General features: G+C 47.6%; 1 protein-coding gene across 1 annotated transcript in view; it reads left to right on the top strand.

Moving 5' to 3' along the window:
- cbx7a (chromobox homolog 7a) overlaps nt 1–12,675 on the top strand; it is a 48,967-nt gene extending 36,292 nt beyond the window's left edge. The window contains exons 6-7 of the mRNA XM_084330014.1: nt 10,867–11,036; nt 11,516–12,675. Coding sequence (XP_084186140.1) covers nt 10,867–11,036; nt 11,516–12,195 — 850 coding nt within the window. The 3' untranslated portion in view covers nt 12,196–12,675. The remainder of the gene's footprint in view (nt 1–10,866; nt 11,037–11,515) is intronic.
- Nucleotides 12,676–15,295: the final 2,620 nt, after the last annotated feature.

Raw genomic sequence — 15,295 nt, 5'->3', positions numbered from 1 at the left:
GCGGGGTACTTTTAAGTGCTTCAGTAGGATGGTGTATTTATGGCGTTCATCCAATACATCCACCAACATGGTCTCCAGACACATGCGGAGTTCTGTATACTGGGCCCGGTTCTCTTGGGTGAAGTCGGGTACCATAGGCGTGCCAATGTATGACGCTGACTGTGGATACATCGGCGAGCGTTGGGGGAGAGGCCTCCTAGGCGAGTCTCCTCCCGCTCCTTGGTATGGGCTGGTACCGGCAGTGTACCATGGCCCGCTTGTCCAGGTGCTGTTCCTCGGTGCGGGTCGTGCGTCGTGCTCACCCGGGTATAGAGTCGGGGGTCTGTAGCGCAGCTCCGCGGGAGTATAGCCTGGGCTGTACCGGACCTCCTGGTCCGGTAGAGTACTGTGCTGTCGTCGGGCGTGGTTCTCCTCCTCTTCCTCTTCGTCTTCAGTTAGGTCATCCAGTGCTTGTAGTCTCTGGTTTAGCCTCTCCACAGGATATGCTGCTCCTTCCCGGTTGCTAGGTCTCGCTTGGACCGGTGGGGGGAGGTGGTCTGTGGGGGGTATAGACCTCGTCTGTTGGTCAAGTTCAGGGTTGTTTACTCGGCTAGGGGATGCCGCCCTGGAGGTGTGTCTAGACGAGGTCCTGGAGCCTCTGGCGGAGGGAGAGGGTGTTGTCCGTCTGATCAGCTGTTCTATTAGTTGCGCTTGCTGTCTGTCGCGCTCTGCGTCCCGTAGAGCACCAGCAGCTGCTCGCTGGCTGTCTGCTCGGTCTCGGGCCACATTCTCTTCCCTCTGAATGCGTCTTATTTCTAGACGTATATGCTCTTCTTCGCTCCGCTGCTGGATCTGCAGTCGGTCGCGTTCAGCAGCGGCGTTCAGGCTGATGAGGAAGGCCTGCTGTAGGGTCCTCTCTGCCTCGCTGGGAGAAGGCGGTTGTATAGGGGAGCCTTCCCTCGGGGTACTCCTTGCGGAGCCTTGGAGCTCTATCTCCACGGTGCTCTCCCCGTCTTCTTCCGTGCCGAGTTCTCTCTCGGTAGCGTTGTATTCCTCCCGGGACTCATCGGGACTACTTCTTCAGTACTGGCGGGGTGTGAAGTCATGTCTGGTTCCCACTGGTCCCCACCGTGAACTTGGTCAGTTACATTAGAACCCGTAGGGGCCTCTATGGTCGGGGTAGTCTGGGCTTTGGGGTTAGACATACTTTTACTTTCTAGTTTTACCGCGTTTACTGTTAGTAGAAGACTAGGTTGTTGACTGACAGCGTAAGCCTCTAAGTACTGAGGGAGCCGTCGTTCGCGCTGCGGGCGTTGGTTAGGAGGATCGTTTCGTGGAGTGTTCATCATAGGCCATTTCAATATTAATAACACTATATTAATATTACACTAATTACCCTCCGGCTCGAAGGACCAATTGTAACTGAGGGGTACAATTCCCTGACTGTATTACTAGATATGATACTTACTACCACTACCTTTGTACTTTATATTCGGCCACCCAGTACTCGGCATAAATATATTATGATAAACACTCTCACGTAGATGAAACGGATCCAACACAAATGTACGAAGTCGAAGTATGTATTTATTCCTACACAGCAATGGTGTGTAGAGCAAGCACTTAATCACTTAATTACATTTATGAATTGAAATAGTATGCACTTTTATGGCAAAGAGTATTCGTCGGTATATCAATAGAGAATGTCCAATCTCTGGAGGCGCAGGTGGTACATATACGACCTGGAATAGTTAAGGAATAACAGCAATGATACTTTAATGATTATAAGACTGGATACACTAGGGGGGTAATCCGGTCGCTTGTAAAACAACAGGAGTAGGAGGGCGGGGGGGGGTAGAGTCTGGCTGCCTCGTTCGGCCAAGGGTATCCTGGGTGAACCCACAGTTGTGCAGCTCGGTGCGCCAGCGATCCTTGGACCACAGATGAAAGCAGGTGGACTCTCTGTGAGCCGGCTCTCTCCGGTCCACGGGGGAGAGACGTGAAGCGACCTCGTCTTGCAGAGCGTCTCCTCACCTTGCGTCCTCTCCAGGGGGGGGGGTTCCAACACACGGCAGTGTCGGGGGTCTTTATCCATGGAATAATCACTGTACACAAAGCATAATCCGTGCCTGGGAAGGCGGGCTGCCGTCGGTAGAATAATCCGGTATACAGGTCCACTCGCTCGTCGGCTCTGGGGCTCCTCGGATGCAGTCTCACATGGGGTCGACCATCCTGGATAAGCAGCCAGTTCTCTGCCCGAAACGATGGGGTGCTGGCTACGGTAGTATTCTCACCGTACGAAGCACTATATATTAACAGACTATTATTAGCTTAATAGACTACGTCCAACTCGACGATATAGTGCCAAATATGACTATTCAAATATTAATATACACGATGTCTCAATACCGATGGTAGGCCGAACTTGGCCTTACTCCCACACGTGGCGTCGCGGGGAGGCTTTACGTCTGTCACTCTATTGGAGGGTAAGAAACTGGACTGAAAAGGAAGTCCTACTTTAGTAGCGCAGTATATATACGCACTATGAACAAATAGTCCTGTTAGTGGTGCGGTAGCCAGATTCCTACGCGGAACTAGGACTTGTTCGTACATGTTGAGCGGTACGTTTGAACTGGGTCTGGGGGGTATGGCAGCCTGGCACCAAGGTCTCGACCAATAGTAGAATGGAGACTATTATGGGATGTTCAGTAGGCTAGAATGGATATTCAATGCATATTGTACAAGGAATATACAAGGGATATCAGGGAATATTAGAGAATATACAAATACAATTAAATATATATATATAATAAATATATATATTCGGTTTAATCTGGCCCTTCACAACAATCTCCATAGGCTTAGACTGGTGGCAGTGATCATACATTGATGGATAGAAGCGTGGCAGTTAATGTGATGTAAAGACCACATGTTGTGCATGTCCAGCCGTAGAGCAAGCCATCCCCAGCTAGCTCAGTGCTTTGCTAAGACGGGACAATGCTCAGTGGGGGAACTGCGTCATCCACTCCCTGACATAGGCATGGTGACTGCTGTTCTTCCCATTTCAAACCGCCCCTTTCTGTCGAGGTCCTCCCATGGGTGCAATTGCCCCGACCCCAGCCTCGCTGGCGGAGTCAGGGTGCAAAACCCCGACCCCACGAGATACCTCGCTGGCAGAATCAGGGTTCGCAATGCACAGCGGGAGGAACCTGGCCTCCTATCTACAATTCTTAGCAGGTCAGCGCCAGTTAGCTGCGAGACCGCTTTGTGATTGTTACCACATGTGGCTACAGAAGTGCCACATGTCGGCATGGATAGAGAGAACGTTGAGATTGGGGCTCTGCAATTTGCACACCCCCACCCTCCGTTTTTGGGTTTGAAACAGACTCTGTTATCAGAGGCTGCGGCAGTAACAGCCCTGGCCGACGAGATTCAATCTCTGTTGGCGAAGCAGGCCATCATCACGGTCCTGAAGAAGACGCTGGGGGACATGATGAGTGGGGTCTACTCCCGATTTTTTCTAATGCCCAGGAAAACGGGGGGTATCAGACCCATACTGGACCTGTCCTCGTTCAATCATTTGATTGCAGGGAGACGGTTCAGAATGTTGACCCTCACCTCCATAGACCTGAAGGATGCGTATTTTCACATCCCGATTTTCCCTCCTCAAAGGAAATTCCTGCGCTTCCTTTTTCAGGGAATAGCCTGGGCGTGGATGCCTTCTCGACGTACCCGTGGCCGCCCGGGATTCTATATGCGTTCCCCCCCATACATCTGATAAACCAGCTGTTGGAGCGGGTACGTCAGGAGCACAGGACCCTGATCCTGGTTGCGCCAGACCGAGGCACAGCCTTGTGGTTCCCGGTCTTAATTCAACTCCTGGTGGCCCCGCCGTGGCCTATCCCATGGTCGCCGCGGGCCCTCTCTCAGGCACACGGCTCTGTGTTTCTACCACCTGTCCTGGGGCAGCCTCTAATGGCTTGGCTGCTGAGAGGTTGAATTTGGAGGGGATACGTCTTAACACTGCTGTGATTAACACCATCCAGAACACGCGCACTCCGTCCACTACCGTGGTTTATCATGTCCTTCCTCCAGTCTATCCTGGATAGGCTCTCGGCCTCGACAGTGAAAGTATATGCTGCGGCTATATCTTCTTGTCATGTGGGCTTTGAGGGCAGAATGTTATTCAGCCACCCTCTCGTGAGACGTTTCTTGCTGGGCGCACAGCGCCTCAAGCCTGTTGAATGTGCTCTGTCCCCAAGCTGAGACCTCCAACTAGTCCTGGTGGGGCTGTTGGGGGCCCCGTTTGAACCTCTTGAGCAGGCGCCGTTGGATCGGCTGTCTTTCAAGACGGCATTCCTTCTGGCCATCACCTCTGCAAAATGCGTGGGTGAGCTATGTGCTCTTTTGGTTCGGCCCGAGTGTCTGTCTATAGTTTCAAGTTTCAAGTTTCTTTAATAGTTGTCATACAGAAGTACAGAATACTTTTATACAAAATGCTTCTTACTGTTACGCTCCAGAGACTGTGCTAGATAAAATAGTATGAAATAAAATAGTATAGCATGTAAAATAGAAGTAAAAAAAAAAGTCACAGTGTTCAGTATAGACATATGTACAATGTTCGATGCAGAATAGAAGTAACTGAGTTACCATACAATATACAATATACTATGCAATGTACTAATACAATACTATATAGTGCAGAGCAGAAATGGGATGAGGTACAATTTAGGTACAATTTACAGTAAGGTGTACGAGTTGTAGTGCAAATCCTTTACCAATAAATATAAAGTGTAAAGTGTGTTTAGGTGATCTAAAGTGTGGAGAGTGGGTGCTGCAGTGTGTTGTTTGTTTAAGTGAGTGTGTGCGTGTGTGCATTTGATGGTTGTTGCATAGTGTTTATTGTTCGTTGAGCAGCCTGATGGCCTGGTGATAGAAGCTTCTTCTGAGTCTTTCTGTGCTCGCCTTAAGACTCCGGTATCGCTTGCCTGACCGCAGCAGTTCAAAGAGGCAGTTGTTCGGGTGGCTGGAGTCCTTGATGATTCTCTTAGCCTTAGCCCTGCACCGCTTGTTGTAAATGTTCTGGAGGGTGGGAAGCCCCCCTCCAATTGTGCGTTCGGCTGAACGTGTCACTCTTTGTAGTCTGCTACGGTCTTGTGCAGTGCTATTCCCAAACCAGGAGGTGATGTTGCCAGTCAGGATGCTCTCTATTGTACATGAGTAGAAGTTATTAAGGATCTTCTGACTGACTTGGAACTTCCTTAGGCGCCTGAGGAAGTAGAGGCGTTGTCGTGCCTTCTTCACAACACTGTCAATGTGTGTGGTCCATGTCAAGTCCTCGGATATGTGGGCTCCGAGGTACTTGAAACTGTTCACTCTCTCAACCGGTGCCCCGTCGATGCTGAGGGGGCTGTAGTCCTTGACCCCCGACCTCCTGAAGTCCACAATCATCTCTTTTGTTTTGCTGACGTTCAGGGAGAGGCAGTTCTCCTGACACCACTGTGACAGATTCTCTACCTCTTCCAGGTAGGCCCTCTCGTCGTTGGCAGAGATCAGGCTCACCACTACTGTGTCATCAGGGTAATAGCAGCGTTACTCTGAGGCCCAATCCAGCCTTTGTGCCCAAAAATATCCGGAGTTCTTATCGCTCCAGGGATATTGTGCTACAGACTTTTCACCCTCCCCCTCACACAGGTGAGGCGGAGAGGAGCCTTCACCTGTTGTGTCCTGTCCGTGCGCTGACGGTGTACCTTAGACGCACACAGGACCTCAGGGCTACCAGTCAACTACTTATCTGTTACGGTGGCCCCAACACAGGTAAGGCGCTGTCACATTTGTTGTGCGAGGGCATTGCCCTCTGCTACACTTTGGCTGGACAGGTTCCCCCTGCAGGCGTCAGGGCACACTCCACTCGTGGAGTGGCAGCCTCTGCTGCCCTGCTTGGGGGGGTCTCGGTGGAGGACATCTGCGCTGCGGCCTCTTGGTCCTCCCCGGGCTCTTTTGTCATGTTTTACCTCATGGACATGACTGGGGGCTCTGTCTCCCAGGCAGTCCTGAGTACCGGGACTTCTCCTGCACCCCGCCACCAGGTGGGCTAGCAGGAGTGTGTGGGTGTGGACCGCAGGGTGTTTTCATACGTGGTCCCACTCACGTTGTGCGTCCTAGGGTAGCTGTTCCCTATTACGCATATTGGTCGGAGTTTGCTATCCCCCCGCTCCTCGTTAGGACGAGCGGGGGGACGGGACCCCCCTCCCCGTTTGGATGGGCGTAAGGGCCCTCAGGGGGTGCATTTATCAGTGGCTGCGCGTCCGCTCCCACTTTTTGTTCCCAATAGGCTGGAGTGGAATGCTCAGACAGATGAAACATAACGAAGGTTATCCTATAACTCTAGTTATGTGAATACTGGCTGAGCGTTCCGCTCTTCACGCCATGAGGACCCTTGGCTGTTTTTTCACGCATGAAATTCATACTCGGAAGGGCGTGGATGTGACCACGTCCTGTGTTTTAAGGAAACACGGGGCAGGCGTGGCCACGGTGAATGTAGGTGCATAGACGTTTTTTCAACGCGTGCACGGATGACGAATGTCGCAATAGGCTGGAGCGGAACGCTCAGCCAGTATTCACATAACTAGGGTTATAGGATAACCTTCATTTTAAGATAGACTATCATCATCATCATCATCATCACAACCACCATCAACATCATACCAAGTATTTGTATTATTATTAATTTCAGGTTTTTCTTTGGGTTTTAGTAAGTTGGGGTTTAGTAAGTCTGTTCTGGGGTTTTAGTAAGTTGGGTTTTAGTAAGTCTGTTCTGGGGTTTTTGTAGATGTATCCCATTGAATTGTCTTTGGCTATTTGGCAGGAGGTGTTGATTTTCTGCATAAGCTAAAGTATTATGGTCTGGAGTCTGGACTGTAGGTTTGATCTAGAGATCTGTATACATTCCGTCATCATATTGTATCATCCAGAGATCTCATCATATTGTATTGAAAAATTCAGGTCAATGTGAGAGTTGAGAAATTCATGGAAAGCTTGGGAGTTCCTGTTCAGTTTCTTGGAATAGGACACAAAATATCATCCAAAAATCTTTTGGATGGAGCAATATTTTCAAGGAAGGGATTTCTTTGGTCTGTTAAGAATCAAGGTTTGTTCCCACCAGCCAACATAGAGACTGGAGGTCTGGCACAATATAACCTCCCATTGCAGCTCCTCAAGATTGTAGGTCATGTTAAAAAATAATCCAGAATGCATTTGTTAGGAGATAGTTTGTTGTCTCTTCCATTGAGGAAGTGTTCCATTACCTTCAGTCCACCATCATGAGGGATATTTGTGTAAAAGGATTCCACATCAAATGTAGCCAAGATAGTATTTTCCATAATAGTAGTAGAGGAAATATTTTCAATTATATTGATCATATCTCACACATGGCAGAGGTAACCATGCAAGGTGCCAACCTGCTCATCAGAAGCAGTTTGAGGTTAAGTGTCTTTCTCAATGATATTTCAACATGCTGCCGGAAGGAGCCGGAATCAAACCGGGAACCTTCAGATTACCAGACGACTGCTCTACCTCCTGAGCCACTGTCGCTCCTCGACACGTTGTTAGGTAGACTGATTGGAATGGAATGTCTTCTGTGGCTCCTGATTGGAGAACTGCTGCACACAGTTTGTCTGTGAACCTTATCTATGCTGCCTTGACAGTTTGGGTTTACACCCTGGTGAAGGCAGGGGCCAAAACACTTTAAAGGGGAACACCACTCAAAATAATCAAATATGCTATTTCCATGGCACACAAAATATTCAATCAATATTTGTGAAAATGAGCAACTCTCTCCCAAATCCAAAACCTAGAGTGCTAAAACTCAAACTTGTGATCAAGTATAAAGTCTGGAGCTGCTCTATTGACAATGAATGGGAGACAGATTTTATGGGCCGACAGAATGTTTTTCTTTTTTTTATGTCCAAATGAGCTTTATTCTATAGTAGTGTCCTCAGTTCAGAGTTCAGAAAATTTACCTATGAACTCAGAACATTACCCTGGGTGCTCTCATAGGCCTTTCACACCGGCCGGGCTCCGTGCCAGAGCCGGTGGCCGAACATAATTTCGAACTGGCCGGCACGTTCACATTAATTAATTAATTGGTTCGGAACGTGAAAAATCGGTGCTCAGCTGGAACCTTGCGAACCGTGACATCATCAGTGGCAGTGTCATATTCTAGGCTGTCAGGACAAGCGAAAACTAACAGCAGAGGTTCGGCATTGCATTCATTCGATCCCTTCAACAGGAAGCGATTTGCGACTGATCTCAAAATTAGATTAGATTCCAATGTATTGTTATTATACAGCACAAGTACAATACACCATCCAACCAGAGTGGATAAATAAATGCTCCAGGAATAAATATGCATGGAGAAAGGCTTAGTGAGCCTAAGCGTACACACACACACACACACTGTTATGGTTTGTAACCGACCCCAATCGCACAACACAAGACAGGTATGAGAGTGAGCCAAAACAGGGCAAATATTTATTATAGAACAAAAAGCGGCACAGTCCCTTTAAGGGAAAACACAAAAACACTAGAGTCAAGGAAATATGGAAAATGCGGCACTGTGCCTTTAAGAGGCGAACAGGCTAAGGGACTAAGGCTAAGGGCCAGGGCTAAGGACCAGGGCTAAGAGTCAGGGCCAGGACCAGGGGCACTGGAGAGGGGGACAGGGACAGAGGCCCGGAGAGGCGGGCTGGAGACAGGGACAGAGAACAGGGTTAAGGCCTTGGACAGGGCGAGGGCCAGAGCTGCTTACAGGGATGAGGACAGGGTTCCGACGGCGGAGGCCTGGCACGGGAACAGGGGCCCGACGGCGGAGGCCTGGCACGGGAACAGGGGCCCGACAGCGGAGGCCGGGGGGAAGAGGCGCCATCCTCCCGTGGAAAAGGGGAGCGATGACGCGCCGGCTTGACGTCTGGAGTGGGAACACTGGCAACCTCCCGTAGAGAATTAGAGAGCACAAGCGGTGTCCCACTCCAGGCACGGAGATCCTCTTCCTCCTCCTCGGGGGGGGCCGGGCACGGAGACTTGACTTGACTTGACTTGACTTGAGACAGGGGCCCGACAGCGGAGGCCGGGGGGGAGAGGCGCCATCCTCCCGTAGAGAATTAGGGAGCGATGACGCGCCGGCTTGACGTCTGGAGTGGGAACACCACTCCAGGCCTGGCACGGAGATCCTCCTCCTCTTCCTCGGATGCTGCAGACGGGCAGCGCAGAACAAAGGGGGTCCCAGGGGACCGGGATGGGAACACGCCGTCCTCCCGTGGAATACTAGGGAGCGACGACGAGCCTGGGTCCAAGGGGAACGGGATGGGCACACGCCATCCTCCCGTGGAATACTAGGGAGCGACGACGAGCCTCACCCCCGGAACGAGGATCACGAAGAGACGCCTTCCTCCCGTGGAATCGGGAGCGATGACGAGCCGGCTTGACGTCTGGAGTGGGAACACTGGAAAACCTCCCGTCGAGAATTAGAGAGCGAAGACGGTGTCCCACTCCAGGCAAACGGCGACAGGTGGTGATGGCTGGCACGTCGTCTCACGCCGGAGACGCGGCAGGTGATGGTAACGTACAGGATGGTAACGTACAGAACTCCATGAACACAGAGTGAACACAGATACAGAGTCCAGAACACAGAACGACCCGACCAGGACTGGAGGGGAGTCTGCAACCTATGTACTCTCCCGAGGTGATTGCAAACTCCCAACAGGTGCGTGAAGGTAGAGGATCAAGGATGTCCAAGGGTGGGGGCTGGTGAAGAGTAGAGGAGAGTAAATCATCGCAAGGGTGGGGGCTGGTGAAGAGTAGAGGAGAGTAGACAGGGAAAACACAGGAAAAAGGTCCAGGGACAGGCGAATCCTCACACACATACACACACACACACACACACACACACGTACTGTATAAGTTCGAAATGAATCGTTCCAGCAAAGTAGGCTTCTATTATTCTAATGACTTGTTTTATTGGGTATCATAGTAGTAAGTCCTACTGTATAATATGACATATTAGCATGACATCTTATTTATTAATGCCAATACTGAACGACAATTGGCTCTTGACAAGTATAAACTATGGATTATTCAGTTGCAGTCAACGTCAGACCCTTTTGTTCAACTGGTTAGTGCGGATGCCTGTGGATCCTATGATCCTCGGTCGGTTACACACGTTTACATTTTTTTTTTTTTTTTTTTTTTTTTCATATATGCATTTCTTTATTTCTGGAGCATTTCTTTATCCACTCTGGTTGGATGGTGTATTGTACTTGTGCTGTATAATGACAATACATTTGAATCGGATTTCATCTTGAGATCGCTACCTTGAGTGGATCAGCATGGTGAATGAATGAATGAATGAATGAATGAATGGATGCAATGCCGAACCTCTGAAGCTGTTTTATATAGGGCACATTTCGCCACTGTCGTGTTCATATGGTTGTGTTTACCTCCGCCTGAGTAACGCCCCCCGTTGATGACGGAGGACGGTGGAACGTTGGTTCTGCTTAAATAGGTGCCAGAAAACCCCAAGGTTCAGAGGCTCCAGAACGGAGCCGAGCTTGAACCGGAGCCCTGCCGGTGTGAAAGCGCCCTCAGTGTCAACTATCAAATCTTTCCCAATTCTATGGAGCAGCTTCATTATCCTTGATGACATCACAAGTTTGAGTTTTAGCACTCTAGGTTTTGGATTTGCTCATTTTCACAAATATTTTTGTACTGTCTCAGACCAGAGGAATAACATGTATGAATTCAGAAATTGGGCTTGGTTCTCCTTTAACATAGTCCTAATACCTACAACCGCCTCTTTTTGGGTGTGCATTCTTTATTTAATTTCTACAGAAGAAAGACAAAACAGAGGCCATCAAAACGACTGCTAGATGGACCCCCTAACAAACCCCGGCCCGCAAGGCAGAGGGAAGAACCCATGGAGCAGGACTGGGAAGGCACCACCGAAGAAGAGAGACAGGAGTCTGAATGCACTACAGAGACACATGAGGATAGTTTTTACGGTTGGTTTTTCATTGGCATATTTTCACTAATCCGTTGCCAACAGAATGTCTTGTTGTAAGTGTAGCCACGTGGACCTGACTCTAGGGGGAGGGGTTCACACCTCCTTTTCCCCCAAAAAATCTATTTTTTATTCCATAATGAATTGTTTGTTCACCAGCTCTGCGTTTTCATGACCACACGCTTCTGATCAACTTGGCATACGTGCACTACGAAGAAATAATGCCATGCGCCTGGCAAAATCATTATTTGGAATTATTTCTTTGTAGTGTGCCAAGTTGAGTTGTTAGAAGCGCGTGGTCATGGAAACGCTGAGCTGGCGAACAAACTTGAATGTTTTACGTAATAGTGAAAAAATAACAATAAATGAAGTAGAAATAACTTGTGATTTTGTAAAAGGTACTATTTACTTGATTCTAAAGAGACTTCTCTCTCGTTGTCTCCCTTTCACCCACTCTCTCTTTCCCCCTCTATCTCTCAGGTCAGTCAGAGTGTGGCTCTCCTCCCATTCTGGAGAGAGAGTTGGATCTGGAAGTGGAGGAGAAGACAGAAAGGGTGGAGGTTTGTCTTTCAAAACTGCCACTTGGCGGCGGAGCAACGGAAGAAACAATGGTGATGGACAGGCCAGAGAGCGGGACTTCTGAAACGGGAGAGGACACGATACCTGTGCTCGGCAAATCAGAGAGCTGCGTTCTCATGCTGGAGGCGGCACCAAAAGACATTGTCGCCACCGGCGACAAGTTAGAATGGGAGAATGTGGAGTCATGGGGGGGAGATACCTTAGTCAACAGGGCAGCTAAATGCACTATGGTGGACGGGCAGGGGACAGGCTTATCCAATCACAGGGTAGAGAATATCACTTTAGAAGAGGCGGAGCTAGAGGTAGAGGAGGACAGGAAGCAGAACACAGCTTCGGTCATAGTGAGTGTTCAGGGGACCAGCCAGACTCTGAGTGACAGCATCATAGCCCATTTTGGGGCAGAGGCGAAGAAGAAGGAGATCAAGGGTGACAATCAGAACGTAACCACGACAACACAAGGCGAAGCAGAGAACCCCGGGAAGGTGATCGTGACAGACGTGACCATCAACTCCCTGACCATCACTTTCAAAGAGGCCTTGGTGGCCGAGGGCTTCTTTAGGAGCTGTGGGATAGGGAACTGAGAGAGAGAGAGAGAGAGAGAGAGAGAGAGAGAGAGAGAGAGAGAGAGAGAGAAAAGAGGGTGTGCAAAGGCGCAGGAGGTGGGAGAGAAGGGAGAGCAGGAGGGATGAGGAGAGGAAGAGTCGAGTGTCTGAAGGTGACTTGAAAAGCAAGCAAACATAATGTTGAACTTACCACTCATTTTGAAAATCATGTACATAGCCGTATAAGAAACTGTAATATATTTCCAGATGTTTACAAAGCTTATAAGAGAGATATACATACAGACACTTCCTTTTTATGTATTGTTGGATGAAGAAAACTTGCCTTTGAAGAAGAAAAACCAAGTGAGTGGTAATATTAACATTATGTGGGTTAGATTTGACCATCTATTTGCTCTATTGTAAGCCAGCAAACTAAATTAATCTCAGTGGTAGCCGGAGTTGTTATTGGGAACCAGGGGTTTGGGTTAGGGGAGAGGAGAGCGAGGGAGAGATAGAGAGAGGTCGAGACAGCAGCAACCTAGAATGTCATAGCTCTACATTACTACTTCCATGCAGCTACTTCTAAAAGTCATCTGTGCTTTCCAGAATAACTTCCTTCTCATACTTCAAAACTCTGTTTTGGGGGGGGGGGGGGGGGGGGGGGGGGGCTTGTTTCAGTCGCTCCTTTTTTTCTAAACAAGCATTTTGTAAAAGATATCCCTTTTCTGTTGATTTTTCAGTATTCAACACAGTGCTTTCCACATGCCCTGTCAAATTTGTGTCGCCATGCGCACAAGCCCTCGTCCCACGTTTTGTCGGAGAGGTTTATTTCTGTCACACTAAAAAAAACAAGAAATAAACCACAAAGGAGCAAATTAAAGCTCGCCAGGGGGGGGTTCTGTATTGCGAGGAGGACGGATGCATAACAAAAGAAGTAGACTATTCGTATAGTCGTTTAGCTGTCTGTCTGCCCTTTTAATTTTTCAAGTATGAAATGCTATCTGGTTCTATTTTTGTATTACCAACTGATAGTCCACTCCTCCCCGCTAGCCTTGGTGCATTTCAACAGAGGAGACCTCAGTTTACACACCATCACCTCCACCACTATAAAGACAGTGTAGGATAATGTGCAAACTGAAGCAAATGTGCATTAGGTCAAAACAGTGAGCTATATTTATCGCATGTCACAGTTATAAGCTAACTTAAATTATGTCACGTTGTCTAAATTAGTCTCTTTTGACTATGATGTCAAAAAACATGTCTTCTCTATAACAAATGCCTTTTTATTTTGACTGTATTTCCAATAAATATGTACTAAAATATCCACTGCCTCAAACCCTTGCATTCATATTTGGGATCTATTGTGTACTTCGGGTATGGAATTATATTCAGTATAACATAACTATATATATTTTTTTTTGTGCTGTCAGGCGTTACATTTTTTTTATCTAATTAATTACAGGATTTGTAATTAATTAATCGCATTTTAATCGCATAACCATTTTAAGCCTGCTATTCTATATTCTATAATCATATTTCAAATGGCATGTGTCCGGATGGCTTGAAGCCTTTTTACAACGCATCGCCGTTTCCGGGTTCCCGTTTTGCGCTCTGATTGGCCAGGTCATGTGACATGAGCGCCAATCGTGGGACGGCAAGTTTCTACACTGGTTAAGCTTAGGCACTCTTCGAAGTTGGTTAAGGTTAGAGTTTGTCTTAGAGCGTGACGGCAAGTTCTTTCGCCGGTTAAGCTTAGGCACTAATTTCGAAGTTGGTTAAGGTTAGAGTTTGTCTAAGACTTAGAGCATGGCGATAGAACGCCAGGTAGTTTGCAGGCTGTTCGACGCGGAAATGGGCAAACACGCTATTGGGCGCACATGTCACATGACCTGGCCAATCAGAGCGCCGGAAATGCGGATGCGTTGTAAAAAGGCTACACGCGTCCGGATGGCAGAATTCAGTACTGTATCTACAAAATCTTCCGTTTAATCATCTTCCATTTATTCATTTGCTTAGATTTTTCAGGTCTGGTCAATTTCAGCATGGTGTTATTCACAGTAAAAGATACAAAAAAAGTATTGATATTCTCATTTGGTTCATTACAATTTACTCAAGCCTAGTAACAGACACAGTATTTCTGACACTGGGAATACATTCCCTGAGATCCATAGATGTCCCTAGAATCAGATACCAAGAACATGCAAATGAACCATATTAAAAAAAAGTCTGTAAATGTGTATTGTACGTTCTTATGGAATGGATTTTTTTTAAATGTCATAACGCGGTAATTTGCTGTGTAATTAATTAATCTAATTAACGCGATAAACTGACAGCCATAATATTTTTAGATTAAGAGTACATTTATTTTACTCTATTTACAGTGTGTACATTGTTATTCTAGTGTTATATGAATATACTATAGGTTACTGTTTATAGAGTATACTACCGTATAGATATGGTTACTATGGTTTATTGATTGATTGATTGAAAACTTTATTAACAGATTGCAGAATGGGTACAGTACAGTACAGCTCAATACATACAATTGTTAAGGGGATGCAGACCAGAGAAAGACTTTCGTCTTGTTTACATCAGGGTCCCCCATTTTCAATTCATCGTAACATATGACATACATGACATACAGATAGACAGTACTGCTACATCTATACATTTATGACATACCAGATTTGCAATTACAGTACTGTTTGTGATACAAAAAGTATATACATTTGACGTAGAAACTGTACATTGGATTGGGTAGGTGGGGGGGACTGTACATTGGAGGTGGTTGGGTGGGGGGGGGGGTTGGGTAGGAGGGGTGGGTGGGGGACACTGTACAACTGTACAAACAAAACTGTACATTGGAATATTGACAAGACCATACTTGGTAATTTACTGTACATTGGAGGGGGTTGTGTTCGGACATTTACAGGGGCCAGTTTCGAGTTGCAGTCTCCCTTAGGTGTTTTTTGAGAGTGTTTTTGAAAGTGGGTAGTGATTCACATTCCTTTACAGCTTTGGGTAGGGCGTTCCACATTGATGTGGCATAATTGTGAAACGTGTTTAGTCCCTTGTTTGAGCCGAATCTGGGTTTAACATGATTTGTGGAGCTCCCTCTGGTGTTGTGATCGTGGTATTC

Source organism: Notolepis coatsorum (genome assembly GCF_963971535.1).
Source record: "Notolepis coatsorum genome assembly, chromosome: 14".
Lineage (NCBI taxonomy): Eukaryota > Metazoa > Chordata > Actinopteri > Aulopiformes > Paralepididae > Notolepis > Notolepis coatsorum.
The sequence above is the reverse complement of the archived record's forward strand: the minus strand, read 5'-3'. Positions and strand labels throughout refer to the sequence as shown.